A 27,234-nucleotide genomic window follows, 5' to 3' on the forward strand; every position below is an offset into this window, starting at 1 on the left:
CAATATGCTTCAAGCTGGTACCTGTCGTGTTCTGTTTCCCCGTGACTGACTGGATGGCCGGGCATGCTGTTGATGAAATCAGGTGAATGCGAACAGGCAGTGTGCTGTAGCGTTGCAACCGACTGACCCAAACGCCGCGGTAGCCACTCCATGCTGTGGGCAAAGCCCCTCCCTCCCGGTATCATGCGTTTCTTCAGTAAAGGGCTGATTCCTACTCGCCTTTTATCGAACCTCGGGGGCGAGCTCTGGACCGCCCGCAACGACAATGTCGTTGTTAATGCCATCTGCAGTCTCATCCGCTGGTCGCCTCTCGAACAGTCGCCTCCACCATCCTGGGGGGTCAAATGGCCGCGAACCATTGTGCAGGGGTGGATAGACATCGGAGAAGAAGTACCAGATGTGGCCGATAACGACACCCATGATCTCATCCTTGGGAATGGAGCCGTGCAGGATCAAGCTAAAGGCCATGAGAACCCAAGGAAGGTATGGAGCTGTGAAAACCAACAGGCCCAGAAAGCTCAATCGCGTATCCGGGTTCCGTCGCGACCATATGTAAACCAGAGTTGATGACAGGGGATGGCCAAGAAATGGCATTGACACCAGCGGGGACAGAAGTAGCAGGCTGGTCATGGCGTAGACCAGGAGCCATGAGAAATGAGCGGGCGAACGGCCTGAAGATTCCTCCAGAAGTCGGGCGTATCGCTGTAGGAAGTAGACGTGAAAGAGGAGATCGAGGGAGAAGGGCCCGAAGTAGAGAAAGGTTGTCAGAAGACGCCAATACTGCAAACAGAAACACAAAGACATTAGTTACTTGGGTTTTCAAAGCGGGCAGCGAGAGAGACCGTGAAGCACCAACCTGTGACTTGGCGAATACTGCTCGGAAGCTGTAGAATAGCTGGAACGGAGTCACCATCTGGCACTGGACCAATGCGCTAGTCAAAACAGTTGCTGTTGTCCACCATCTTGTGCAGATGGGCATTTCCCAGAACCACGTCTCCAGAGGGAAGCGGCCCCCGTCACCCATCATCTGATCCATTTTGTGTGGGAAGGCGTTCGAAGGATGATGTGCTTCAGAGAAGGCAGGCTGAAGATCGAGAAGGCACGCGCATCGCCCAGAAAGTATGGCTCCCAGGCGTCGCAGCGAAGTTGGGAATGTCGGATTCAAGCAACCGGAGGCGGAGCAAACGGGTGCAAGCTGTGGAATATTGGACGTGGATTAGCAGGGCGAGAGGCAGTGGCTGGGAAGAGGATAATTTCGTTCTGAAGAAATTCAGGAAGAAATGCACCCAAGTTGTCCTTTAGCTGTCGCCCTGGGTTTCGTTGGGGTTCAATCCTTCCGACGTTGCATGTGTAGGTTTGGAGAGATAGACGTAGAGCGAGGTGGCCTTTGGAGCCCCATCAATCAGATCTCCATAACGCCCAGAACACTGCACCGGCCTTCCGTTGCCAATTATGGGTACAGGGGGGCGCAGGTGCCGATGACGGCAAGAGCGGGGCAACTCAAGGCTGGCGTGGGTCAATTAGGATCTTGATATATTGCATTAACCAGCTAGACTGTTGCGGTTGCTAAATTAATATGCCCTAGAGAAGCATAGGGGCATACGCAGATCGGCTCGCGCATGGGCATGCCTGCCAACCCGACCTTAATTAAACATGACGCGCGAGATGCACGCGACCAACGCGTTGTCGCAAACTGAATTGGAAAATCGCGGGGCTGGCAACGGTCAATTGACTCCTTTGCGCGCCTCACCATCGTCCAATCCATCTCCTTTAAGTCACTCTGCTCCTTTCCAACCTTTCGCATTGTTCCCCCCCCCTTATTTCGCATCCTTCAACTTCTGCTATCCTTCTGAATTCAACGAGTGCTCGACTTCCATTCCGGATACAGCAGCATCATTTAGCTCGCAACAACCCTCCTGACTACACTGCTGCCGAATCGATTGGCCTAACAGCTCGCTATCGCAACCGCCGCAATTCAACCTTGGTTCATCTACACTTCTCGCCTTTCGCAATCAATATCAATCTTCCCTCGACCGGTGAAACCTCCGGGTGCTTTACCCACGCCCCTTTACGTACCCCGTAGCCATGCCCCCCAAGAAAGCAAGGCAGTCAGATCCTGGTCGCCGCAAATCGCGACAGAGCGATGTTCAGCGTACGGTTCACTCCACGTTCACGAAATCTTTTGCCCTAACAAGGTGTGCTGACCACTCGCAGCCGGCGACCCAATTCCGAACCGTGGAAAGAGACGTTATCGCCCCGGAACTGTAGCCCTCAGGGAGATTCGAAAGTACCAAAGCGGGACTGATCTTCTTTTGCGTCGACTTCCCTTTTCACGTCTCGTAAGTAGATTAGCCATGCGAATTTATGTTATGATGATCGCCTAACTTATTATCAAGGTTCGCGAGATTGCCGAGTCGGTCATTCCCCGAGATCAGCCACCAATGCGATGGCAATCGCATGCCATTCAAGCTCTCCAAGAGGCCGCGGAAGCTTTCTTGGTTCATCTCTTCGAGGACACAAACCTTTGCGCCATACACGCCAAGAGAGTCACTATTATGCAAAAAGACATACAGCTTGCGCGGCGCATACGTGGTGTTTGGGGAGGCTTAGGTTGAGTACTCTGTACTTGGAAAAGAACGATTCAGCATCTGCTTTGTATCAAGGTCATTGTGTCGCGCCCCTAGTTGACCACCTTTACTTTTCTTATATCGCGGTTGCACGGATACCCATGGCATGTGGAGGTTGGCGGTTGTGATCTTATTTCGCAAAAATTTGGTTCGGAGTATAAGGCGTTGGCGGTATTAGTGCTCAAACTCGAGAGGCAACAGAAGAATAACGGAAGCATGTGTATATCTCGAGCGCTTTGCAAATGGAACGAAACCTTAATTCAAACGCAATAACGACACGTGGGGAGAGTACGCGGTTTACGCAGAGAATATTCTGTACCGCATACGGCTCTTTCGGTTTGGCTGTCGGTGCCCTACTAGGTAATTGGGGTTCTTCCCCAAATGTTTGGCACCTTACCTAAGCCATCGGTGAGGCACATATGCTGGCATCTCAATTCGTCTTATCAGCTTTCGAACACTTGCCTTAGTAAGGAAAATATGATAGGTACGTCACCATGCAGCCAAATAGTACTAATCTACAACTTCCTACGTAGGTCAGGAATAAAGCTTCATCCACATTTACAACAATAGTTCGCTTGGACTTTCAAACTTCTATCACCGCAACACTGTGCGTTCGCAATCCGTGTCAATGGGCCGTCTTTTTCCCCTTCACTTTCCTGGCCGACATTTGGTGCTGCCCATCAGCACCGGCATCGGCATTACCTGCGCTCTAAGATCCCGGCGCCCCCCCATTCGCTTCGATTCGGATCACGCTCAGAAAACCTCGCCTGCCCAGCGCGTGCGTAGCCAGCCTCGAGGAGGCTTGAGTCCAGCGGCGATGAGACAGCTCTCAAGCGGCAGCATGTTTGGTACATAAGCCATGTTCCATCCCTGATACTAACGGACTGCATTACTGACGTACACTGTCAAGGGTTCGGGGCTGGACTTCTTGTCGGTTTTCTGTCTCATACACTAGTTCTGCTCGCTGGTCTCACCATCTTTGCCTTCTACGTAATGCCCTTGCTTAATCTTCTGCGAATTCTAATCATGGACTGATCTGGCCGCTACAGCTTGCAAACAGATACGGCATAGACTTGCCTCAGCTGCTTGGCCTGAAAGAACGATTCAACACGGTTGCATCGAACAAGCCTTTCCGAAACTCCGTATTCCGACTCTCATTTGCCGCCACCTTCACCCTCGCCGCCTTCGTGCGGTTCTAGAGCTCACCCTATCACTACAAGGGCTGAGTCTCCCTTGTCAGCCATGCCAGCGTCAAGGGGTCATGTGCAAAGAAATCCCTGGTCTTCTGGAAGATATCCGCATTGTGGGCGTTGAGCCACTTCTTCTCCTCTGCCGTCAAGAGGCTGGGTTCGATGAGGTTTTGACAGTATGGTACCATGGTGACGTGCTCAAATCCTAGGTACGGTTTGTCGCCAAAAGAATGCTTCGTTTTCACTTCCGTGACCATGGCCACGTTTTCGATTCGAATACCGTATGACCCGTCTTCGTAGAACCCTGGCTCAATGGAAACAACGTTGCCAGGTGCGAGGGCAACTTCGGCAAATTGCACCCGAGTACCGATTCCTATGGGTCCCTCGTGCACGTTGAGGTACGAGCCCACGCCATGCCCTGTCCCATGGCGGTAGTCCAAGCCCTCTCTCTTTAAGCACACGTCAGTAGATGTCCATCGCTAGGGTAATCGATCATCAAAACTAACCCAGAGGTGTTGACGAGCCAGACAATCAAGTGCAAACCCGGTTGTTCCTTTGGGGAAAATCGCAGTGTCTAGCGCAATGTTGCCCTTCAGCACCAATGTGTAAGCGAGCTTCTCGGCCTCTGTCGGCTGTCCAAAGTGCAGGGTTCTTGTTGTGTCTGTAGTTCCATCAAGAAATTGAGCACCGGAATCGCAAAGATAAATAGCATTGGGGTCGATAACAGAGCAGGCGCCGCGCTCGGGTTTATAGTGAATAACAGCGGCACTAAAGAACAAGTTAGATACCGACGTTGGTGAGGGAGCTGCAACGGCCCTGGAAGGGCACGCTCGGTAGACCACGTCCACTTACTTCGCACCGGTAGATGAGATGGTGTCAAAAGAAAGACCAACATAATCCTTATGTTTCGAGCGAAGCTGCTCAAGCTTGTCGGCGGCCTGGACCTCGTCTAGGACGGCCTTCTTGGCGACCAATTGGTCCTCAAGCCAGGCAAAGTACTCGATGAGAGCCGCGCCGTCTCGAATGTGGCACGCACGCATGCCAGCCATCTCAGTCTTGTTCTTGACGGCCTTCGAATCTCCAATTGGACTGCGAACCTCATCAACCAGTCCGTCACCGCCGAGAGAGCGCTTCAAAGCCCACGACGCCTTTGTGGAAATGATGAAGCGCTTGGAGACGAGACCGTCGTCAGCTCTGTCCACAGAAGAGCGCAGTGCACTTATGGCTTCGAAGATGCTCTCATATGATTTGATTGCGATGCCGTTGTCCGAAAGATACGCACGGGTGGCCTCACCTAGCTTTGACTTGTCGATGTAGAGGGTGGCACTCTCGTTGGTGATGATGGCGTAGGAAAAGAAGACTGGGTTGTACGGAATGTCATCACCGCGAAGATTGAAGAGCCAGGCAATTTCGTCCAGCATAGATACCACGAAGGCATGGGAGTTCTTCTTTTCCAAGTCCTGTCGCAAATCCTTCAGTTTAGACTTGACGTCCTTGCCACTGAAGGTCTCCGGTAAGACGACAACAGGATTCTTGGGTCTTGCGGGGCGGTCCTTAGCCCAGACCAAGTCGACCAAGTTTTCATCGAGGGCTACCAGATCTGAGCCACCGCATCTCTTGATTTTTTCTGCAAGCTTCTTGGCGATTGAAGCAGTGATCAACTCGGGGTCGACACCAACGACTTTGCCGCCAGCGGACTGCTCAGCCGACCATTCCTGCCAGGTAGGCACATCTTGCAGGCCCTGCTTCAAGAGCAGCCAGTTTTGGTCCAATTGTTTGGAGGCTTGGTTGAAGTATCTGCCGTCTGTGGCCAGTGCGGCTCTATCCAAAGTCACAACAGCGCAGCCGGCGGAGCCGCTGAAGCCAGATATGAATTCGCGGCGGGCATCACATCCAGCAATATACTCAGACGAGTGGGAATCTTCGGAGGGAATGACTGTGAACACAACGAAGCTATTAGCAAAAGGCGATGATATGGCTAATATTTGAGAATTAAGGGAAGACTACCATAGACATCGATGTTGCGCTCTTTCATCAACTCTCTCAGGGTCGAGAGGCGACCGGTAGTATTGATTTGCTCCATATCAAGGACCGCAGAAAGATGCAATGCTCGACGGTGGAGGCCACTGGTCGGAGAGGCACGACAACCGTGGGACAGCAGGGTTGAAGAAGACCGGCTTGCGCTGGAATTCGAGAAAATCCGACGGAAAATTACACTAGTAGGACGGAAACTGCTCCAGATCATGAGGTGAAGAGGGCACCTAGTAATGGGATGAGGTTGACGGAACAGGCAGAGGCGATGTCTCAACTCGACAAAAGGAAAGGCAGGCAGAGTCGTTTGGCGGGGGAACGAGGGGAACGAGGGGCGTGAGGGGCGTAAGGGGCGTGAGGGGTCTTCCAGTGAGACGGGTAGATGCGGCGTCTACCTACCTAGTAGGTAGGTAGGTAGTGGAGCACCTACAGCGAACTCACAGTGCTATTGCTATGGGACACCTGGTCTGGAAGAACCAATGCCAGCGGTTGAGGGGCTCGCTGATTTTGGTGCAATTATATTTACCTATCTCCAGTGGGGAGGTAAGGTATTCGTGGGTCGATGTGCCTAGCTACCTAGGTAGCCTGAGATGCCTACGTAAGGTCCAACCCGACAATATGAAGCGGTCGTCATCAGTTATGTTAGGTAGGCTGTGTACCTAAGGTAGGTAGTTTAGGTCGGCAGCGTAGACAAGCCAAGACACCAGGATATCTGCCTACCAGTAGGTATCTGCCTACTTACCTAAGATGGCCCGGGTGGTATGCACCTAAGGTATCTACTGCATAGTAGGACAGATGCCTGCTAACTATAACTGCAGCCGTAATAGTACCCCTGTGAAGAGTGTCTCTACTTAATATACGTTAAGGTACAACAAGCACAGCTGGTACCCGCTAAGGGCATTAAGTCTGTATGCTTTGTTCTCCTTTTCTTTTTTTTTTTTCTTTTTTTTTTTTTTACCCCCATCACACGCATAATTGCATCTCCAGAGCCTGAGGCGTCACAAATGCCGTTGTGCAGTCAGTATCATCAGACAACCGTCATCGCCTGATTATCGTACCTGGGCTGTCTCTAACTATCTGCTTCTCGTTTGCCGCCACGCCTACTTCTGATAGGTACTCGTGTAACACAATTACAGAGACTACCAAATTGTGACCAAACCCCACCCACTATCACAACTAGGCTCATCACTACCGAACCCACCTCACCATTGTTAGCTTTAACACACTCAGTTCTCTGACTCCGCCTGACCTAGGTAGATCAACATGAAAACATCCCACGCAGTTGTTTGAGTTCTGTTCCAATCTTTCTGCTATGGACGGACGGCTACCAACAACAATCCAGGAGGCGGAGGCCGTAAGCGAAGTGTCTCACCATCGGTACTCCTTTCCCTATTGCTAATGATTACCAGCTTGTTCTCGCTCTTTATGAGCCAGCACCCCCCGAGGCCATTGCCCGCATACAGGAAGTATTGCACCGTCTGCAGAGATCACCCTCCGGCTGGTGGATTGCTCGCGATCTCTTGAGCCATAACGACGACAAAGTCAAGTTCTTTGGGGCCCTTACCCTCATCGTCAAGTTGAATACCGAGAGGTACACCCCCACCCTGACTTCTAAAAGGTTTGTATATTGTGCTAATGGCAGAATCACACAGCTCGTCTCTAGACAGCAATGATGCGTCCGAACTGTTGCAAAATCTTGTCGGTTGGTTTGTCAAATCACTCGACGACGGATCTGGTGCTTTGGTCATCAGAAAGCTTTCGTCGGCACTTGTCACTTTCTTCCTGCACTTTCCAACTCGTTGGGAATCTTGCATTCGTCATCTCTGCTGGTCCTTGTCAGAAGGTGCTCATTTGTCACAAGAGCGTATCAGCCCGACGTCGGATTTGTCGGGTCTGCTCCAAAGTCTTCACCCGCGCAAACTGCAAGCTGCTTTGTGGTTTTCGGGAACCTTAGTAGACGAGTCATCTAAGGTTGAGATGAACTCAGCCAAACAGTACCACGCCGCCCATCCGCTTAAGGAAACTTTCAACTCACATTTTTGCAGTTCGGGCTTATATAATTCCCTGATGAGCAACGCCCCAGATGCCTTGGCGTTGATGTCTTATGTGCTCAATCACGGCACGTTCGCTGATCCTGCGGATAGCAGCATTCGCCGAGATTCCATGACTTGTCTGCAGGTGGGTATTTCGGCTCTTTACACACACACGGTGGCCTTCAATAGGGTAGTTTGCTCACTATTTTTGCAGTCATGGGTCTGGTTCTCTCAGCGAGTGTCCTCGCAGAATGACGAGCTAGTTGCCTCTCTCCGCACTTTGATACAGCCTACGATCGTGGCCCTAGGCGATGAAGATTTATATGAAGTCGCGGTGGAATTACTTGCCGACGTTCTGTCCAATTACTCGGTTTTCTTGACCGAGAGCCACTACGAGTCCCTTTTTTCCCTTTTTGAGACTCAGTGGTCTCATGAAAGATACCGCCGTCTAGTTGAAGGCGACTTTGACTTCGACTCGATTCAGTACGGGCAGCTTATGATCTCGCTGGGTGACTCCAAGGTTCAGAGTCTCATTCACAGTGTGGACAACCGGTCATCAAACTTCCTGGTACGCCTTCGAGGTCTGCTGTCGGCCCATGGTTATCCTGTTAGCGAAGACAAGATATTCGTTCCCGCCCTGGAGTTCTGGTCTACATACGTGGAGACCTTGACGGACTGCATCTATTCGGATTCGGATTCAAAAGCATGGGTGTCCTCAGCCACTTCTCACGTGCTCGAGGCTGTGTCGACTGTTTGGCGACGAGTGGCATATCCGCCACCCAGTGTGCTAGCTAGCTGGGATTCAGCGGATCGGGCAGGCTTTGGCGATGCAAGGAAGGATGTTGCAGACCTTCTGCAGTCAACATTCACCGTGACTGGTCCGCCCTTGATTTCGACCTTTGCAAACTTAACGCTGCAGTCTATGTCGCCCAACTCCTGGCCAGATCTCGAGGCTGCCGCCTTCTGTCTCGGATCCTTGGCCGAATGTGTCTCTGGAGACGCCGGATGTGACGACACTCTCCGAGCCGTTTTTTCCTCGCCTCTCTTTGAACTTCTCCAGGCATCGCGAGAAATCATGCCAGGGCGTACTCGTCAGACGTGTATATCTTTGATTGAGCGATATTCTGATTACTTCGAGCGAGAATCCCAAAGTCTTCCGGCCGCTTTGACGTTGCTTTTCTCTGTTCTGAACGATCCTCATCTGGCAGGGTCTGCTGCGAGGTCCATTCAGAGGCTGTGCTTCTCCTCTCGATCTGTTCTGGCACCTGAGGCGAGTGCGTTCTTAGGGCAGTATCAGTCTATTACCTCACAGGGTCAGCTAGACTGTCTGGCTAGCGAGCGAATATTAGGTGCCATAGCTGCCGTCATACAAGCCGTATCACCAGATGACGAAAGACTCGATCGCTTAGACGTTCTTCTCTCATTTATCGAACATGATGCCCGCAGGGCAATACACCTGCTATCGATGCCCTTGGGCTCGCCTGAGGTCCAGGGCGAGTGCGACACTCATCGTTGTTCGTCCCTGTCTGAGTTATCAGAGCTCCCGCTACACATGGCCCTGAAGTCGTTGAGGGGTCTCATCAGCGTCGGCAAAGGTCTGCAGACACCTGGAGATCTACCTCTTGACCTGGACAGCGAAAGGGAACACACCTTTGTCGACCAGGGCTCCAGACTTGGCCAGATACAGTCTAGAATTATGTCTGTGATCGTTGAGCTTCAAGCCTCTTTTCCACGAAGCGGAGAAGTGGCTGAGAGCATCTGCAATGTCTTCAAGACAGGGTTTTCTGAGTCAGAGACTGGGCCTTTCGTGTTCCCACCACAACTTATTTGCGACTACTTAGCTCAGCAAACGTCCGAAGTGCCTCGTATTGGGTTGTTTGTGAGCACTGCCTGCTCTTTTCTGAGTTCTCTGAGAAACTTGAAAAGAAACGACGTGGAGGGCATTAGAACGAAATTACTCAGATGGGTCATAGGTCTTTTGCGGCAACTGCCGGGTAAGTCAATAGTTCCAAGCCTCAGATGCAGCACTAAAGAAGCAACCTTCACAGAACCAGAGAATGACACAGAACTAGCGCAAAATGGCATCGAGTTCACGAATCGCCTGGTATCTCGCGAGCCGACTGCGCTATTTCGTCCCGAATGTCTCCCGCTAGCTGAATACTTCTTCGTATATGCATTGAGGGTGCTGGACGGGCGAGAGCCTCTACCAAAGGCTGCTGCCGCCGATTTTTGGGCATGTTTTCAGCCATGGTCTCTATGATAAGTTACTAATGAGTCACCCAGGCTACGTTTGTGTCACTCAAGGATTCTGATAAGGGAGCGCAAGCGACAATTGACCATGCCGTTGCTCAACTGGGTCCGATGATTGCACAGTCTATTGTTCAAAATATTGGCGGCAACGCCTCGAGAAGTGAGCTGGATAGGCTCGGTGAACCATTGAAAAAGATGGTCAGCAATCAGGTAAAGGCCCGCGCCTGGCTCGAGCAAGCCTTGTTCGACCCTTCTTTTCCCGGCCAGCACATTTCGAGTGAGGAGAAGGCTGTTTTCCTGAAAAAGATTATCAAGTCAGTACTATTCTTCGACAATATATCTCTGCGCATGCGTCATAATCACTAACCCCGTATGATTGAATGATAGCCTGAGAGGCGCAAGAGGGACAGCACAGGTGGTACGAGAGTTGTGGCTAGCCTCAAGAGGATCCAAATTCACCTACGCGTCTTGATCTCACGGTCTAGTACATCCAGGTTTCTGCGGGCCGGCAAATGGTCTGGAAACCTTGCAGTATGCCGGACTTTTACTATCCACGAGCGCAGCATGAAAGCGGAAATCTGACTGTATCACGGATACGATATTTTCAAGTGCTGAATCCCTACAAATAGTAGAAGTTTACCCGCGGGACCATTCTGTACACGTTGATACAATGATACCACATCCGAAAATGTCCAGATGTCAGCCTACAGGCCTGTGGCTTCTCTGACAACAACCATGGTCTCTTCCGCACTTTGACGGGCCCTCTCCGCTCCTCGGGCCTCAACGGAGTCAAGGTACCTTCCCTCATCAGCCGAGATAAGGTCTAAGTATCGTTCTCGAAAACCGGATAGACCACAGATGACAGCTTCAGAAACAGCCTGCTTGAGATCCTTCAAAGAAGCTTGAGAGTATTCTTGGGCTAGGTGGGATGGGGTCCGTCCCTTGCCATCGAAAACGGACAGGATTTCCAACAAGTTTGACACCCCCGGGCGTTCACGGGGGTCGTAAGAAACTATATTTGATGAATCTGTCAAGGCGCTCATCACCTTCTTGTGGATATCTTCTGGCCGGTCTGTGATAACAATGCGTGACCTGGAATCTTTCGCCGATTTTGACATCTTCTCGGCCGGGTGTTGTAGTGACATAACCCGGCGAGTAGGCGCTTGAAGGATCAATGTCAAAGACCTTTCTCGCCTTTTCTGGGATGGTAAGACTTACGAGTGATGGTTTCAGGTGGCACAAGGTGCGAGCCGAAGGTATGATTGAAGTTGTTGGCGCATTCCCGAGCAAACTCCAGATGCTGCCTTTGGTCGTCACCGACGGGGACATGAGTTGCCCTGTATTATCGACTTAATACATTTGCCTTCTTACAATTTCTCCTGGATCGGATAATGAGAGCATCTAACGAACCTGTGAACGAGAATGTCGGCGGCTTGCAAAACGGGGTAAGAAAATAAGCCGAGTTTCAATGATGCTTTGGCACTCTCGTCAAGGATTGTTGCATCAGAGGATAAGGATAATTTGCTCTGTTGCGGGTAAGTCGCTGGAGCTTTTGTTGCTGAAGTAAGAGAATGGGACATTCATATCACCGACCTTCCACTGCGTCATGCGCGACAGGTAACCCATAGAAGCTGTGCAGCTCAAGATCCACATAAGTTCTGTATGGGCCGCGACCTAGAACAGCGATACCGTCAGCGACATTGTTCGTGCTGAGAATTCGATCTAGCAACGATGTGACAATGCGGTTTTTAATACCGAAGACTGATAGAACAATGTTGAACGTTCGGGATCAATGCCGGCGGCGATCAAGGCGGCCAGTGTTTCCCTCTTCCATTGTCTGAGCTGCTTTGCTTGCTGGGTCCCGGTGATGGCGTGGAGATCGACGACAGAGTATATGAGTTTACATTGATCTGCTGGTTCGCTTTGGAGATGAACCCATTGGCGGATGGCACCAGCATAGTTACCCAGGTGTGGCGTTCCTGTGGGTTGAATCCCAGAGAAGACAACCTTCTGTTTGCTCGTCGACGAGGCACGTCGGAATTCGCGCACGCCGACCACAAGTTGACGGGCTCCCGATCTTGCCTGCCGCCACATTGAGAACGAAAGTGATTTTGTGTGATGTCGAAAGTGGCTGTATTACCCGGGAGCAAAAGGCATGCCACGTACGACCTCCGTCCAAATTTGATGAGAAACGACGGATAATCGAATATATTGTTGTACCGGGGTCGCCATGTCTGCGAGTTGCTCCGCCGGGCAAAAAAAGACACAGGAAGTACTCAATCACCTTCGGTACACGACGCCACTAGGTGACCAGCTTGCGAACTGAACTGTTGTGACGGGCACCCTAATAGTAGTACAGCAGACTGTCCTTAGCCTTCACCAGGAACCCCCAACGTTTGGCACAGCATACATATACAAATGCTCATGCCCTCCGAAACTCAGGTACGGGCTGACGCACAATAGTCTAAAAAAGTAGAAGGCAATTGAGCTGCCTTCTGATTTACTGCTGTCCTAACCTTACTGGGCGCTAGCCAGCAAAGCAAGGCGCCTTGGGCCAGACCCGACTTCCGCCCAGATCGTGCTCACTCAGCCTCTTTTCTCTTCATCATCTTTTCTCTTTTGAACTGTTCCTTTACGAAGCGGCGCTGTCCTTCCGCCCGCTTACCACTGTCGGTATTAAACCGCGAGGTGGCCAGGAACTCCTCAACTTTCTCGACCGTGTCCAGACTTCTGAGCTGGCTCAGTTGTTCCCACTTCGGTTCGATAGCCCCAAGTGCGTGTTCGGAGATGGCATCCATCGACTTTCCTACACCTGGTTGAAGAACGTTAACATTTACACAAGTAGACGTCTCACGCGAGATCCTACCTAGCTTGCCAAAGTCCCAGATGTTGGCCTTCATACCAATGCCATAGTATGCGTGTTTTTGGAGAAAAGCCAGCCATAACTGCACCGTCTCCGGGTTGCCATCGCGAATCTGGATGAGGCGACGTAGGGTGATGCGTTCGAAGTTTTCTTGAGACTTCTTGAAAATGAAACTACTGCGAGGGACTGTCCAACGTTCGGTAATACGAGGTAGCGGTACTGGACCAAAAGCTGGAAGCTTGAGATAGTATGCTGCGCGAAGGGCGAAATCGACGAAAAATTCGAGGTTTCTTATGCTGAAAGAACGTAGCTGCAGGTCGCATGAGGGAATGCCGTATTCAGCTTCGCACCTCAAGGGCTGAAGATAGAGAGCCTGAACACTTCGTGGGAATCGCAATTTCGGTGACTTCCTGACGAAAAGTTAAATGTCCGCATTCGGGTGGCTCGCTTGGGATGTCCTCAAAACGTCATTAACTTACCCTTGTTGGGGATTGGGGAGGGCCTTTCTAGTAGTTGACACTCTTTCGCGAGCTTCTGCAGAGGGAATCTGGTCGATGGGCGTGTCAATGCTCTTTTCGGCGATGGGTGCTCCAGTGGCAAGAAATCGCGTTAACGGCTGTCGCTGGACGACGGCCTGCATTGGAAATGGAATGTAAGCTAAAGAACGACTCTCCAAAGCCAACCAAGAACACTTAGTGATAAAGATGGGAACGCACCCGTGGTGTTGACCGCGCCAGAAAGCGGGTTGTTGGCCGCAATAGCGATGTTACGCGCATTTTGGTCGCTGCATGGGTAATCAGATAGGATCAGAGGACTAGTCTGTCGGCGACGAAACCATGAACGGCAAAGAAATCGATAAATTTCGGGTTCCATATATTATTCATATAAGAGCACGGCCTAAGGCGTGCAGACGCATAATGAAAATCACACTATCCGCGTGTAGCCCAAATTATAAGACTAAAGGGTTTAAGCCATTTTATTATCCTTTCTTGTTCTGTCCCCTCGCATAGTCCCCTGGGAGGGTGAATGAGAATCACCTGCGACATGGAACAAGAGCCAATTTCTTCGACGAAAAGCGCCCGGTCAATGTAGGCTAGAAATCACGGCGTCGGAGACGTTGCGACGAATCGAGGTCTTGAGAATCCTTTATTTATTTTTACCGTCTGCCACGGCGACGTTGTTCTACCAGTTTCTTGTAGAAGGCCTTCTTGCCGCTCGCTTTCTTCTGCTGGATGCCCTCGTACTTAGACCTGAACTTGCCAGAGGCCTTTTCAGCACTCAACAATTCATCTACCAGTGTCTGCTTTCTCTCCTTGCGAGTCAGGCGTGCGCTGTAAAACTCGGTCGGCCCTTCGACGATACGTCCAATGTGAGCATAACGAGGCACTTTGGCCTTCAGAGACTCTTTCTTGTAGTGTCGCTTCGGGTCAATGGCAGTCCCTCTCATATGCAGGATTTGTAAATCCCGCTTGAGTTCTGGATCATTGGGGTCCGTCTTAGGGATGCCAAACCAGCGAGGGCCAGCGTTGTCAAGATTCTGAGAAGACGCGTCAGCTTTACTGTACTAGGATAAACGACCAACAGAGACATTAAACGCGAGAGCGGGTTTCGCTTCAGAGTAACTATGAAATAGGAGTATCATTTGGGCGTGGCGCGGCAGTCCAAGACGGATGCCGACACCACATCAACAGAATAAGCAAGGATTGCTTCTCATCACGAGACGTTGGGGCGAAATGATGGTGAAAGTTGCGAAAAACGTACCTTCTCTTCTGTCGGCCTAGGATCGCGAAGCGCGAGGCTCTTCTGGTCTCGTACCGTTGGCTGGCCCTGGTGCTCCGCGGTTGGCTCGGTTGAAGCGACCGCGATCAAGCTGTAATCCTTCGGCTGTGACGACTTCTTCGTCAGTAGCCGACTGGCCGCTTGTTTCAAGAGTTCGTCAAGACGCTCATCGCACAACTCCGGCATAGCGGTGAAGTACGATTGGACTGATTGAGTCGAAAAAGAGCTCAACGAGCAATCGAAAGGAAGGACGGATTAGCGATGTAAAAGGGATTTTTTTTTTCTCTTCAAATGGAGCTTCCTCGTAAAAGTTGGGGCTAAGTGGGGCGTGTAATCAGGAAAGGTGCCTTGGACGGGGACGAACCTCTGATTGTCTTACGTAATGTGTCGGGTCAAAAATCAGCCGCGATTGAGCCTCGGCGGGGGGGTGCGGGCGCGGGAATCTGACATGAACCAATCTTCAGGTTTATACTCTTAGGCCACCTCTGGACGACATTGTGACCTCGTAGTAAAGCAACACCAGGCAGATAATACAAACAATAATGCGCCTGCGATTTCGCTGGCTGATGGTTCGATAAGGTACAGATGCTAAGTATCCTAATGCCTTAGGCATCTATCAGGCACACAGTGTAACACACCATACGGCTCCAAGCCACGTCACTCTGGAGCTGCTGGCTAGCGTCATAACGCCTTGAATGATGAGGTGCTGCACAGCTGTAGGTACCTGACAAAAACAAAAAGAGAACGCTAGCTAGAAAAGAGATCGTTCAAGCGAATCGATAACCATCGCTCTGAAGCTGCCGACGGACTGGTTGTCACTCGGTAAGGTGCCCGACCACATAAGGTAGGTCGGAGGCACGTCAGACGATGAACCGACCCAGCATGCAAGTCGCCATACAGCACCTATGTGTGCGCTGCAGAGCGGGCAAGTACGAAGGTTCCGGTCAAAAGTATTCGTACATCCCCACTTTTAATCACAGTGCGGCCAATTAGAGGCCGGCTAAACCTCAGCGCTAGCCCCCAGCGCCTCTAACTACCCCTCCACCCTACCTCGACGTGTGTAGTTAATTTTACTACCCCTACTATCGCAAAAAAACGCTGAATTTTTGCTATATTACTATAACTACCTAGCGTAATAATATATTATTAATTTAGCGTTATATTTAAACTCTTCTACCTTTATTTACTTAGTATTAGAATTTTCCCTATTAAAATCACTATTATTATTAATTTTAGACCACTCTACCTCTACAGTATAGCGGCAGCACCCTACGCTAGCTTTACGATATAGATTAAGGTTATTAAGCTTATTAATAACCTCTTACTATAGGTTAATAATAGTAACTACTCTCTCTTCTTCCTCTTCTTCTACTAAGAAAGTTATAATCTCTACTTTTAATTTTTCCTCCTTAATACTTATTAGTAGCAGTAGTAGTAACCCCTCTTTATATTTATTCCCTCCCTTTAGCTGAATTACTTATTAAATATTATATTAGATATACTTTACGTAGTATTATAATTTTTTAATTAGAAAGTTCTGCTATTACTCTTACTATATATAAGTTAGGCGTATACAGCTTATAATACTAATAAAGCCCTACTGCTATTTAAGATATATCTATAGTAGCTCTATTACTAAGAGATCTAAAGAATTTACTAGCTATATTAAAAGCTTAATACTTAACTTCTACTAGAACTCATAGTTCTAATACTAAGTATAAGGGTTAGCGTTATCTTCTTATGCTAGTATTTTTACCCCTTTAGGATAGGTATATTACTTCTACTTAATAAAAGGTATAAAAAGCGCCTTTAGAACCTTATACTAATACTAGCACTAGTTAATCCCTCCTTTTTTCAACCTATAGACTATAGCACCTATTTTAGCAGTATATTTCTATTACTTAGGCCTTAAGGGCTTCCTTTTTAAGCTTATTACTCTTATAGCTTTAGCTTCTTCTTATTTAGCTTAATCTGCTGCTTTATAGTGAGCGTTTTAACAATCTATCTACTACTAATACCTCTCCTTCTAAGCTTTTAACTCTATTAGCTATATATAATATAGTCTAACTTTATACTAATAAAAATAGCCCTAAAATATAAACTCTTATTTATTTTTCTAATACTGTTAAATATAGTAGGTTATAAATACCTCGTTTAGCTTCCGCTAAACCTTCTGCTTCTTATAGATTGCTCTTAATATTATAGCTATCTTATCACTCTATATAACCCTCTTTTAGTTCTTAATTATCTAAGCGTTATACTTTAGAGCTTATTAAAGGTGTTATCTCTTTTGTTAGTTATTTAGGCTTAGTTTTATTATTAATTTAATACTTTAAAACTATTTACTTTTTAGATACTAATATATAGTGAACTTTAAAACTAATATATTGCTTTTAATAAACATATAGTAGATTATATTAGCTAACTACTATATTAAATACTACTTAGTTAATAAGTTTTTTATTAGAATACTAATAATCTAGACTTTAAAGTCTTTAATAATACGTAAGGAGCGCTTACTTTGAGGAGCGTTAGTTATAAATATCTTAAGAACCACCTCTCTTAAGATCTATCCTTAATTAATAGCTTTTTAGCGTATTAAAGTAAATATACTTTAGAGTATATTAAAGTCTTTATATATCTTAATAATAGACTCCTTACCTAACCCCTATAAGGTTAGGGCTCTTATATACGTACTATTATCCTATTTTCTCAACTTTATAGGTATTATAGTAGCATTAGTAGCGTTCTTTTTGAGGTAGAGTTACCCCCTTCTAGTTTTAATCTAAAAGAGTAGTATAGTTGAAAATGATAGTGTAGGCTAATTTTTAGTTAGGGTATCCTCGTTTTAAGCAACTGAAGTTAGGGCTTAATCAGGCAAGGGATCGACTATAGTGAAAACGACGAAAAACCCCTGATTTTCGCACTACGGCAGGGCCCCCCTGATGTACGAATACTTTTGACCGGAACCTTCGTACAAATGCCAGCCATCGGAACCCCACGCACCAGCTAGTTTATCCTCCACTCCTATCTCAGCCTAGCCACACGCCTCGCTTCACTTCGTCCCGATTACGTCCTCGGGTCTCCTCCGTACAACCAAGCTTCCGTCCGTAGTCAACAATCGTGCCCGCGCTACTCACACCATACACCCGACGCTGCAATAATCTCAACCTTTACAATAATCATCTGCACATAGATCGAAATGGACCCTCAGAACCAATCCGGCTCTCACGCGCAGCAAGGCCGCGCCCAGCCTGTTTACGATACGTCTCATGGAGGCCACTACGGTAAGACAGCTCTTCGCGCAATTCAAACGCGTCAAGCCCGCGCGTGCCTGCGCAAAGCATCCCCGTCGCTGTCTCTCGAAGCACATGTTGTTGCCACTGCTGACTTCTGCTCTGCTACTAGGTGCAAGTGCTGCGGTTCGTATTTCACTTCAAGCAATCGTCCAGCGGCTATCCAAACACCGGTCGCGGTGTTATTTGGCGCTGGTTAGCTTCTGATGATTCGGACACCTCTGACAATATGAACAGCTCTCTGCCCAGGGCTTTGCTCCCGCCGAACTGTACACCGGTCCATGGGCTAATGTGCGTGCCCATCAAACTCGAGAACACCCCTCCTACTTGATTTGCTGACATGCGCCTCAATCGCAACAGGTCCACCAAGGCCTGACGGGCCAGTACAAAGACATCCTGACGACTTACTGGCAGCAGACCATTAACCACCTGGAAAGCGATAACCATGACTACAAGCTGCACCAGCTGCCTTTGGCGCGGATAAAGAAGGTCATGAAGGCCGACCCTGAAGTCAAGATGATATCGGCAGAAGCACCCATTCTCTTCGCCAAGGGCTGCGATATTTTCATCACCGAGTTGACAATGCGTGCCTGGATTCACGCCGAAGAGAATAAGCGAAGAACCCTGCAGCGATCTGATATTGCATCTGCCTTGGCCAAGTCAGACATGTTTGACTTCCTGATTGACATTGTTCCTCGAGAGGAAGCCTCTTCTCATGCCAAACGAACCGCAGGCCAGGCTGCCCCTGCTGGCCAGGGCGTGCCGGCGCAGGCAGCTTCCCAGATATCAGGCCAACACGGCGCTATTCCACAAGCTGCCAACCATTCCTCCTCATCTCATCCTATGGCAACGACCGACTACGGACTCGCCGGACATGCTCTTGGCCCCGACCAGGACTATCGCCAGAACCCCAACATGTATCCTGGCCAAGTACAACCTGGGCCTTCTGCGCCATATGGTCAGGCGCAGCAAGGTATGTACGGCGAAATTGAGGGAATGTACGGATACGGCACCATGCAACCTCAGCAGGTTAGTTGACCGAAGGAGAACACCAGCTTTGAAAACGAGAGACTGACAAGTCCAGCAGCCGCCCATGTCGTCGGAGGAGTTTGAATAGTGGCGAACAGACTTGGACACGAAAAGGCGTACAGGAAAGGTCAGTCTTTACGTCGTTTCGAGGCCCGCATGAATCAGAAAGGCGATTGGTCGGTGAGGGAATGAGCCGCTTTCGGTTTTCTCCCTTTTTTTTTTTTCTTTTTTCCCTCGTGGCTTTATTGGTGGCGTCGTGGCGTTCGAGGCTTTCCGGCGACCATAAGGGTTGACGATGGAAACATCTAACACGTTGGTAAACGGCGTTCCTTCGTCAAGATTTTGTACCCAGGCACGGTTGATAAGCATGTCCTACTTATATGCCAGTCTAATGACGCCCTGAGGATAGAATTATTCAGTTGCTTCAGTCAGAAAAGAAAAAGGTCACACAGCTGGCAATCTGTAGATGGCAGGTATGCCAGTCTGCCAGTCCATCGATGATCCTGAGCGTGGTTCGTGTACACTGTAGTCTCCGAATACTTCGCGACTCATTTCATGATGCCAAATCGTGATGAGAAGTTGGCGAGAGGGGCACTCCGAGTAGGGCCCTGAGCGTTCGACGTAAGTCTGCATAAATGTCAGTTGACACTTTGATTCGAGTTGCCTCATGAGAGTCGAAGTACATACTTCTCTAGAAGAATTGGCCCATTCATGGCGTCGACACGTCCAAACTTCTTGTTCCGGATGGAAATGTCAAAGAATTCGTCATGGTTGTCGGACTGCATCAAGTTCACGGTTTGTTGGAGCTCGTCCAGATTCTCTCGAAGCATCGCTCCATTCTCCAGACTTTCGACAAACTCTGTTAGATACTGGACATCTTTTGCGAGTGCAGCTACCGCATTGGTGTTGATATGCTTGACATCGGGAGACAGCGGCAGTGCCTGTGAGTTTGTGGGTCAGCCTGTCAACAGGGAACAGCAACGCTATGGGACATCAATTGACGTACAAGAATCTTATTGGCAGCATGACTGAGAGCATCAAAATAGATAAGTTCCTTGATCTCCCGTGGCAAGCCCAAAAGCGTCGAGTTCATAATATTGGAAAGGTATCGTGTCATGGTCTGCATGTAACTGCTTGGGTCGGGGGATGTAGTTGTTGCCATCCTACGCCATGTTGTTAGTTTCGAGAGCGAATAGAAATGAACTACTGCGGCCATGTTCCCCAGGAGCAGCAACAGCAACACATACCAGTCGTACTCCGCAGTATCCACGAGGTCATCGATCTTGGAATTGACGAGCTCGAATATGCGCTTCTCGGCAGTCTTCTTATTGTTCCGGAATTCTTCTGTGGCCACTAGTGTAACGGGGCCACCAGCCGATGTCGATGACCTTGCTCTGATAAGCAGCTGCTCCAGTTCCTGGCATGCTGCCTCAAAGTGCTCCAAGTTGATCAATATTTGCACGATTTGGCCCAGATATTGCGAGCTAAGTCTTTCAACGAGGGACTTGCACACTTTCTCTGTCAATAACTCGTCAAGTGACTAGAGTGTGCTCGATTAGTTGCCAACTCTCCAGAGTCACGTTAGTGAAGATCGTACCTTGCGGAGTGTCTCGTCAATAACATTGGGGTGCTGGAAATGATCGTCGGAAAAGAAGTAGAACTGGTTCAAGAAATTCCGGATATCGATGCAGCACAAGGGGTACATTTGGGAAAAGGGCAGGACGCATGGGAAGCTAGACAAGCATTAGAATGATGAGGCATAACTATCGTGAAGGATGGGCTTACCTGAGCTCTTCCAGGGTCTTTTCTTGGGAGAACCAGCTGACATTTACCACCTTCTCGTACTCCTCGCGCGTATTGATTGCCATGGGCATGTAGTCGTCTGTTGAGACGATCTAAAATCGTCAGCTACGAACTATTCCCTACAAGCGGGACATCGGCGCTTACCTCTTGGAAGTCTTCGCTGAAACGGCGTTTCAAAAGCTCTGCATACTTGTCGAAAAGTTTGAGGAGGAAGTTGTCGAGCATAGATACAGAATAGCCCCATCCCTAGATTTGCCTCAGCATTAACGGAACCCCAGCGTAACAACAGAGCGGGAAAAGTACCTCCATGGTTTGGATGAATAAAGCTATGACGCCCTTGATTTTGAGGAGGATCTCGGCATTGCTCACTTCGTTCAGGGCTTGCGAAGTCAGAGTGATGGCGGTGTGACACATCGAGTCCCATAGCTCGTCCACCTGTGGTAGTTCAGCAATTTGAGGCGCAGCAGTGTCGTTTCCCCCTACTCACGTCGATAGCGGACCGCAGATGAGGAGCCCGGCGCATTGTGGCCTTTTCAATAATGGCGAAGCCTGCGATGCCCTCGAGTAAACTGCTGAGTGACGTTTCATCGTCTGCCACTAGTCCAACGGTACCAGGCAACAAAAGATCCTTCTGTTGCCTGCGGGTAGTAGCGTATTCTGCTCGGAATTTCTCGTTCTGTCCGAGGGCGTCGTGGATGTGGAGGCACTCGAATAGAGGCGTGAAGTCGACCTGCAGCTCCTCATTGTCCAACACGTCAAACTCTTCACTTTCATCAAAGACGAGCTCAATGGAGGAGTTGAGCTTGAATTTGGTAAGGTATCCGTCTTGCTCCACACGTTCTCTTTGTCTCGCTCTCCTCAGTTCGGTATGGTAGAACGCAACCTCGCCGAGGAACTGCGAAGTTTCGCGGATTCGAAAGAGCCAGGTATTCAGATCCGCCATCACAGCTTCCGAGATGATCTTCTGCGATGCCGGAATAGACTTTTGGATTACGTCGGCAAGCCTATGCTGAGTTGCGTACTTATTCTGAATGGTCGGTATGAGGTGCTCGTTTTGCAGGTCATCGAGGGACTTGAGTGCGGCGTAGTACTTCTTCTTGCGGATCAGATCGTGGGCATGGTTGACAGCGTGCAGAATCTTCAGGGATTCTTTGAGGGCTTCGGAAGCATCGGCGATGTTCTGGCGCACAGCGCGCGTGTCGACGAGGGCTTGCTTTTGGTTCGCGAGCTTTTCGGTGCTTGCTTGGATGGACTGATTTAGCCTAAGGATCTCGGCCGTCAAAGCGACGGTACCTTCGCGGACAGTTTGTAGCTGGTTGACGGAACCTAGAAATTCCTCATGCTTCGTCAAGCCGATCCGCTCAATATCAGACTCTCTATCCTCGGCATATCTTGCGAGGTTCTGGGTGAGTGACGGCGTTCGATTCGAATTGGAGGCGTCTTTGAGCACGGGGATAAGCTGGTCCAGGAAGTCCGAGTCTGTGGAAGTCAGAATGATCTAAGGGTTGTTGATAAATCAGCATCGCCAGCATTCTAGAAGGGAATGCAGCTAAAGGTTCAAAATGAGGTGCCCAACCTGCTGTACAGCAGCACCATAGTCATCATAGGTCTGCGGGCGACGGGGCATCTTCGTCCATAGGCTGCTAATCGAGCCAGCAGTACTGTCGATGGCTCCTTGTTGCTATCTGGTGTGCTCAGGCTGGCTGCGTCCCTTTGGTCTCTTCGTTTCCGTCAGGCCACCTTTGTTACCTGCGATTCTGTGGAAAACAAAAGCTGTGTAATCAGAGATAAAGTGTTGATTGAGACACGTTTGTGAACAAGGGTAAGGTTGGCTAGCATAGGCTTAAGATCAAATGCTGGGGAAGTTGTGTTGATAGAGGGTCAGAGTTTGAGGCTCTTTGGTGGACCTCCGCTAATGCAGGTGCAGGGGCACTGTGGGAGGAAGCACACTCAAGTGCGCACCCTGAGCCGCAGCGTTTTACCTACAGCCCCACCTACCAGGTACATTGCACCCGCCAGTAGGTACCTGAGAACGTGCACAACACCTGACCTTATACCTACTTTACCTAAGGTAGGCACTTCCAACCTCCAGTGTAGACAATGGCGCATTCTTCAGATGGGACATCCTGGAACAGAAGCACCTACAACCATAGGTATATAAGAGGTGCTCTCACTTGTCTGGTCTGTGGAAGCATCTTTCATCATTTAATGCCCCTTCCATCTCTAACATTACATTAACCTAGCCTAAATCAACACACCCTAGAATATTAACGATAACTTGTTGAAACATAAGTCTTTAGCTACCAAAAGACAATTACATCTTGAAGTACATCAGTTACATTTATGGGAAGCAGCACCAGCTAACATCAGAAGGCAGCAAGATAGAAGGTTGAGCAGGCATCTTAACTATAAACACAAATGGAGCACTGGGTAGTCTCTACCATCTTGGAGCTGGAAGTATGGCTATCGTGTATCGCAGAATGACGTGGTCTGTATGTGTCTGAACTGCAGTTGTCGGCTGTGAACTGGTCGTATCATCGCAAACAGGACAGAGGAAAGGGTGGTAGGGAAGGTAGGGAAAGGAAAGTGCCTTCCGACAGAGGCTGAGCTCCACGTATATCATGGGAACTCTTCAGTTGCTTCCTCGGAGTAAGTCAGGTAGGTAGGGTCAGTGAGGAGGCACCTGCCCTACCTAGGTAGGTAGGCAAGGTTCCCTACCTATGGTAGGTAGGTTGGAAGATGTAGGCGTGGAAGGTGCAATCCACCCATCCTGCAAAGATCATCTTTACGGGGAAGGAAGGAAGGAAATGCGACTGCCGCATACAGGTCTCGTATCTCAGTAACTTTGCTGACCCAACAGCACTTACTGTGGTTTTTCCGTTGGTCACTGCGCCTTCTAATTCCACGCACACAACGTTCGCGAAAAGGAAGGAAGCGGGAAAGGCCATCGCCCTCAGCCGACCCTGCGAGCAACCCTCGAGCGCCCTTCCTCTCCTTTACCTCATCAACCTTCCAGTCTCATTATTCCTCTCTCCTTTCCTCTCCTTTCTTGTTCCTTGCCATTCCATCTTTTGAGATACTCACCCGTTCAGTTTCTCAATATTTCGCCAAGCAAGGACAAACACTCAAACAACCCAAAGCTGTCTTGTCCTGCCGTTTCTGGCGGCAAGGCTTACCTTACTTATCCCCAAGTCTAGGCCCACACAACTCGGTGTTCTCGATCTCCATTCCATCCGCAGTCACAGATCTACCTTACGGTGTATGCTGCGGGGTGTTTGACTGGTTCTCGAGGACAGGAAGAACGGCATCAACCTTGATATTCAAAAGCCTCGTTTTCTCCGATCAGGTACGTGATGACAAGCCTTTGCCTCAGCTACCCCCTCCCTTGCCGGATGTGGTGATGGGGACGTCACTACTTCTGTCTTCTCTTGTACACCCTTCCTCTACTCCGACAGGGAAGCTTCATTCTAACTGTCCTCAATTCGCGCCGTAGAGCAGGGATACGGCACGCAAGATGGCGCACAACCGCGAGTCGGTGGTCTTCAACCCGTCTTCCCCGCGATCTTCTGTTGGAGGAGCCGAGTCCTTTAAGGGAACTCCAGACACGAGACTCACGGCTTTCTCTCCAGAAGAGGGCTCAGCGAGATCGTCTCGTCTCCTCAAGTCCCTCGGACAAGACTCCCCAGACACCACGCCGTCTAGGTTTCATTCCATCGCCTTTGGTGGGGCAATTTCCAATGCTGACAAGGACCCGTTCATTACTACCACGTCGAATGTTGCTCTTCAGAAGCTTTCGCCGACGGCCTCAGCTTTTCAGCCTTTTGTCGGCCCCGTTGCGACTCCCGATCATGTCAGGCGCAGGAACCGCAATTTGTTCTCGCCTAGCCAAAAGGAAGAGGGCGAACTGTCACAGTACCTCAGTATTTGGTCGTCTAGTCGGACTCTGAACGGAGCTGATCTTATGTCGTGTTTCACGGTGAGTGTCGATATCTCGACAGGTCATTTTGCGCCGACTGACACCCAGCCAGAAGCTCCAACGCTTGGGTCTCTTAGTTCAAGAGCCAAGGCAGATCCATCATCGGAGTGGGAGGGCTATCGTCCATTTCGATGATATACGTGATTCTGTTTTGATTCACGACAATCTGCACCGCGTCCAGGCAGACCTCGAGGTGGAGTACATGTCTGAAGCTCATTTTTCCGAGGTATATGCTGCTCGTCCCTCCCACCCGAGAACAATCCTCCTGACTTTTACGCAGCACGCCGGACATACCCCTATGAAGTGTGGCTCGTGGGTATCGATCCTGGCCATTGCCACACCTTTGGGAGTCCTTGACATATCCCGCCTTGAAGCAGTTGTCAAGCGTCATCTACAAGCAAAGGGCCATCTCTTGGCCTATCACACGCAACAAGTACACGACGAGGACACTTACAAGGCTGTTGCAGAGTTCAGCGATGCGTCAGGAGCCTTGTCTGCGGTCGTCTCGCTCGACAACAGAATCATCGAGGTATGCCGTCGAGTTTCTGGCCTCCAGAAAGCTCTTCCTCTCGGCACCTGCACCAGACGCTAATTTGACTGCAAGGGAGCCCACATCAGTCTGTCTTCCATTGACACTGGCGATGAATTTCAGACAACACACGAGGAGCATGGTGGCTCCGTCGAAGCTTCTGGCCCCCTCCTTCCTAGCCAGGACCTGACAAACGCCTTCCAGGCTTTGGCTATGTCTAAGAACCCGACGCAGATAGGTATGTCGCCACATGGGACAAGTATGATGGGACCAGGCTCCGCGTACCCTCCTTTCGGAATCCAGGTCCCCCCATTTGCGATGTGGCCGATTCTGTGCCAGCCGCAGTTCCAACCGGGAATGGGATATCTCCTCGATGGTGGTTCTCGCTTGTCATTGCCGCCAGCTACGTCGAGTCCTGCTGGATACCAGTTTGTTAGTCCGCTCTTCTCGCCTCAAGCACGAGGTCTGTCTACGGCTGGATCGATGTCATGCAGCCCAAAACCCGAGCCTCGAAGACAGAACGCCTCCCGTGTTAACAGGTCCCCGTACTACAACGTTACAAGCCATCACAACCATGTCGACGTCAATCGCATCCGCGAAGGAACGGACGTCCGCACAACTGTACGTAGACCAAATGAATCCGACTTTCAAAGCTGACTGTGTCCAGATCATGCTTCGTAATATTCCCAACAAGGTTGATCAGGCCATGCTCAAGCGGATCGTAGACGAGTCCAGCTGGGGAAAGTACGATTTCATGTATCTGAGGATCGACTTTGCGAATGACTGCAAGTACGCTCCCCCTCTCATCCCTTCTGGCTTTATAAAGACTAACCGCAAGATTGACACAGCGTCGGATATGCGTTCATCAACTTCGTAGACGTGAGTGTTTCTTTGACCTTGTGGGAAGGCCGAGTGCTAACAAATCATCCAGCCGCTGGACATCGTCGATGTCAGTGAATACCCCACAGCCCAGCGGTGCAGTGCTGATATAGCCACAGTTTGTCAACACAAGGGGCAACCAGAGATGGAACTGTTTCAAAAGCGACAAGGTCGCTGAGATCTCCTACGCCAGTGAGTCATCCAGACTCTGGGTTGCAATGTCGAACCCAGCCGCTAATCAGACACGTGAAGCCATCCAAGGCAAGGATTGCTTGGTTCAAAAATTCAGAAACAGCTCTGTCATGCTTGAAGCAGCGCACTACCGTCCCAAGGTACGGCTCTGCATTCTGCTGAGATGGAAAGTTCTGCTCATTATCACGCAGCTGTTTTACACATCCAACGGTCCCATCCCGGAGCTTGCTGGAGAGGAAGAACCCTTTCCCCAGCCAGACAATCAGTCCAAGATGAAGCGAAGTTGCGAGAATGCAGAGCACGTCGGTAAGACAGTCAAGGATTTTGAATTGCAATAGATACTCACACGAGACTCAGGTCTTTTCACGCCCAACGCTGGCCAGCATTTCCGTGACGAGCAACGCCGTAGACGCTCGCAGTACGACCGAGGAACAAGGCTGGCTGCCCTCGAGGAACACGACTTCGAGACCAATATGCAGTCATACATGTATCACCAACAGTGAGCGAAAAAGGATCTTTGGACGACGCTTGGTCGCCATACAGTCTGGGAGATTAGCATGAAACTGGGTTGTCCGAACGCGTGGGCCCACAGCTTTGTTTGCTATATTACAGGAGCTTTCTGGAGGCGTCAACCATGTGTAATCATTAATAACTAGCTAGAGCCCGCAGACATATCATGGCTGTCTACTCTGATACTCTCATCCCTAGACCGACCGAGGACCCGATACTTATTTCTTTGCAGTCCCACTGAATGCAC

At 49.7% G+C, this 27,234-nt stretch overlaps 9 protein-coding genes across 9 annotated transcripts; 4 read left to right on the forward strand and 5 right to left on the reverse strand.

Annotated features, from left to right (window-relative positions):
* Positions 1–222: 222 nt before the first annotated feature.
* Positions 223–1,036, reverse strand: Derl2-1 (Derlin-2; the record flags this gene model as incomplete). The annotated part of the gene is made up of 2 exons (XM_036638740.1): positions 223–780; positions 857–1,036. The coding sequence occupies 2 exons, from the start codon at positions 1,034–1,036 to the stop codon at positions 223–225; spliced, it is 738 nt and encodes a 245-aa protein (XP_036496639.1).
* A 1,049-nt stretch (positions 1,037–2,085) lies between these two features.
* On the forward strand, positions 2,086–2,615 carry hH3v (histone H3-like centromeric protein hH3v; the record flags this gene model as incomplete). Its single annotated transcript, XM_036638741.1, has 3 exons — positions 2,086–2,152; positions 2,215–2,339; positions 2,397–2,615. The coding sequence occupies 3 exons, from the start codon at positions 2,086–2,088 to the stop codon at positions 2,613–2,615; spliced, it is 411 nt and encodes a 136-aa protein (XP_036496638.1).
* A 1,225-nt stretch (positions 2,616–3,840) lies between these two features.
* AMPP (putative Xaa-Pro aminopeptidase P) lies at positions 3,841–5,900 on the reverse strand (the record flags this gene model as incomplete). Its single annotated transcript, XM_036638742.1, has 4 exons — positions 3,841–4,266; positions 4,324–4,585; positions 4,670–5,753; positions 5,825–5,900. The coding sequence occupies 4 exons, from the start codon at positions 5,898–5,900 to the stop codon at positions 3,841–3,843; spliced, it is 1,848 nt and encodes a 615-aa protein (XP_036496637.1).
* A 1,260-nt stretch (positions 5,901–7,160) lies between these two features.
* Positions 7,161–10,497, forward strand: kap111 (Importin beta-like protein kap111; the record flags this gene model as incomplete). The annotated part of the gene is made up of 6 exons (XM_036638743.1): positions 7,161–7,202; positions 7,258–7,439; positions 7,501–7,842; positions 7,894–8,026; positions 8,096–8,449; positions 10,165–10,497. 6 exons carry the CDS (start codon positions 7,161–7,163, stop codon positions 10,495–10,497), a joined length of 1,386 nt encoding a protein of 461 aa, XP_036496644.1.
* Positions 10,498–10,835: 338 nt separating this feature from the next.
* On the reverse strand, positions 10,836–12,225 carry CGCS363_v006895 (Tryptophan--tRNA ligase; the record flags this gene model as incomplete). Its single annotated transcript, XM_036638744.1, has 5 exons — positions 10,836–11,293; positions 11,350–11,468; positions 11,542–11,657; positions 11,725–11,805; positions 11,887–12,225. The coding sequence occupies 5 exons, from the start codon at positions 12,223–12,225 to the stop codon at positions 10,836–10,838; spliced, it is 1,113 nt and encodes a 370-aa protein (XP_036496643.1).
* Positions 12,226–12,713: 488 nt separating this feature from the next.
* On the reverse strand, positions 12,714–14,959 carry CGCS363_v006896 (37S ribosomal protein S10; the record flags this gene model as incomplete). The annotated part of the gene is made up of 6 exons (XM_036638745.1): positions 12,714–12,943; positions 12,998–13,404; positions 13,474–13,628; positions 13,685–13,778; positions 14,155–14,531; positions 14,756–14,959. 6 exons carry the CDS (start codon positions 14,957–14,959, stop codon positions 12,714–12,716), a joined length of 1,467 nt encoding a protein of 488 aa, XP_036496642.1.
* Positions 14,960–17,975: 3,016 nt separating this feature from the next.
* Positions 17,976–19,186, forward strand: HAP5 (Transcriptional activator HAP5; the record flags this gene model as incomplete). Its single annotated transcript, XM_036638746.1, has 5 exons — positions 17,976–18,060; positions 18,182–18,195; positions 18,307–18,360; positions 18,430–19,098; positions 19,157–19,186. 5 exons carry the CDS (start codon positions 17,976–17,978, stop codon positions 19,184–19,186), a joined length of 852 nt encoding a protein of 283 aa, XP_036496641.1.
* A 460-nt stretch (positions 19,187–19,646) lies between these two features.
* Positions 19,647–22,528, reverse strand: sec15 (Exocyst complex component sec15; the record flags this gene model as incomplete). Its single annotated transcript, XM_036638747.1, has 10 exons — positions 19,647–19,725; positions 19,786–20,039; positions 20,105–20,261; positions 20,346–20,638; positions 20,696–20,831; positions 20,884–20,993; positions 21,046–21,147; positions 21,205–21,336; positions 21,389–22,399; positions 22,478–22,528. 10 exons carry the CDS (start codon positions 22,526–22,528, stop codon positions 19,647–19,649), a joined length of 2,325 nt encoding a protein of 774 aa, XP_036496646.1.
* Positions 22,529–24,415: 1,887 nt separating this feature from the next.
* Positions 24,416–26,980, forward strand: mei2 (Meiosis protein mei2; the record flags this gene model as incomplete). The annotated part of the gene is made up of 11 exons (XM_036638748.1): positions 24,416–24,877; positions 24,930–25,103; positions 25,158–25,406; positions 25,482–26,027; positions 26,074–26,195; positions 26,255–26,285; positions 26,338–26,355; positions 26,405–26,477; positions 26,538–26,617; positions 26,669–26,783; positions 26,835–26,980. 11 exons carry the CDS (start codon positions 24,416–24,418, stop codon positions 26,978–26,980), a joined length of 2,016 nt encoding a protein of 671 aa, XP_036496645.1.
* Between the last annotated feature and the right edge of the window lie 254 nt (positions 26,981–27,234).

Source organism: Colletotrichum siamense, assembly GCF_013390195.1.
Source record: "Colletotrichum siamense strain Cg363 chromosome Unknown KSG_Cg363_contig04, whole genome shotgun sequence".
In the NCBI taxonomy this organism is placed as follows: domain Eukaryota; kingdom Fungi; phylum Ascomycota; class Sordariomycetes; order Glomerellales; family Glomerellaceae; genus Colletotrichum; species Colletotrichum siamense.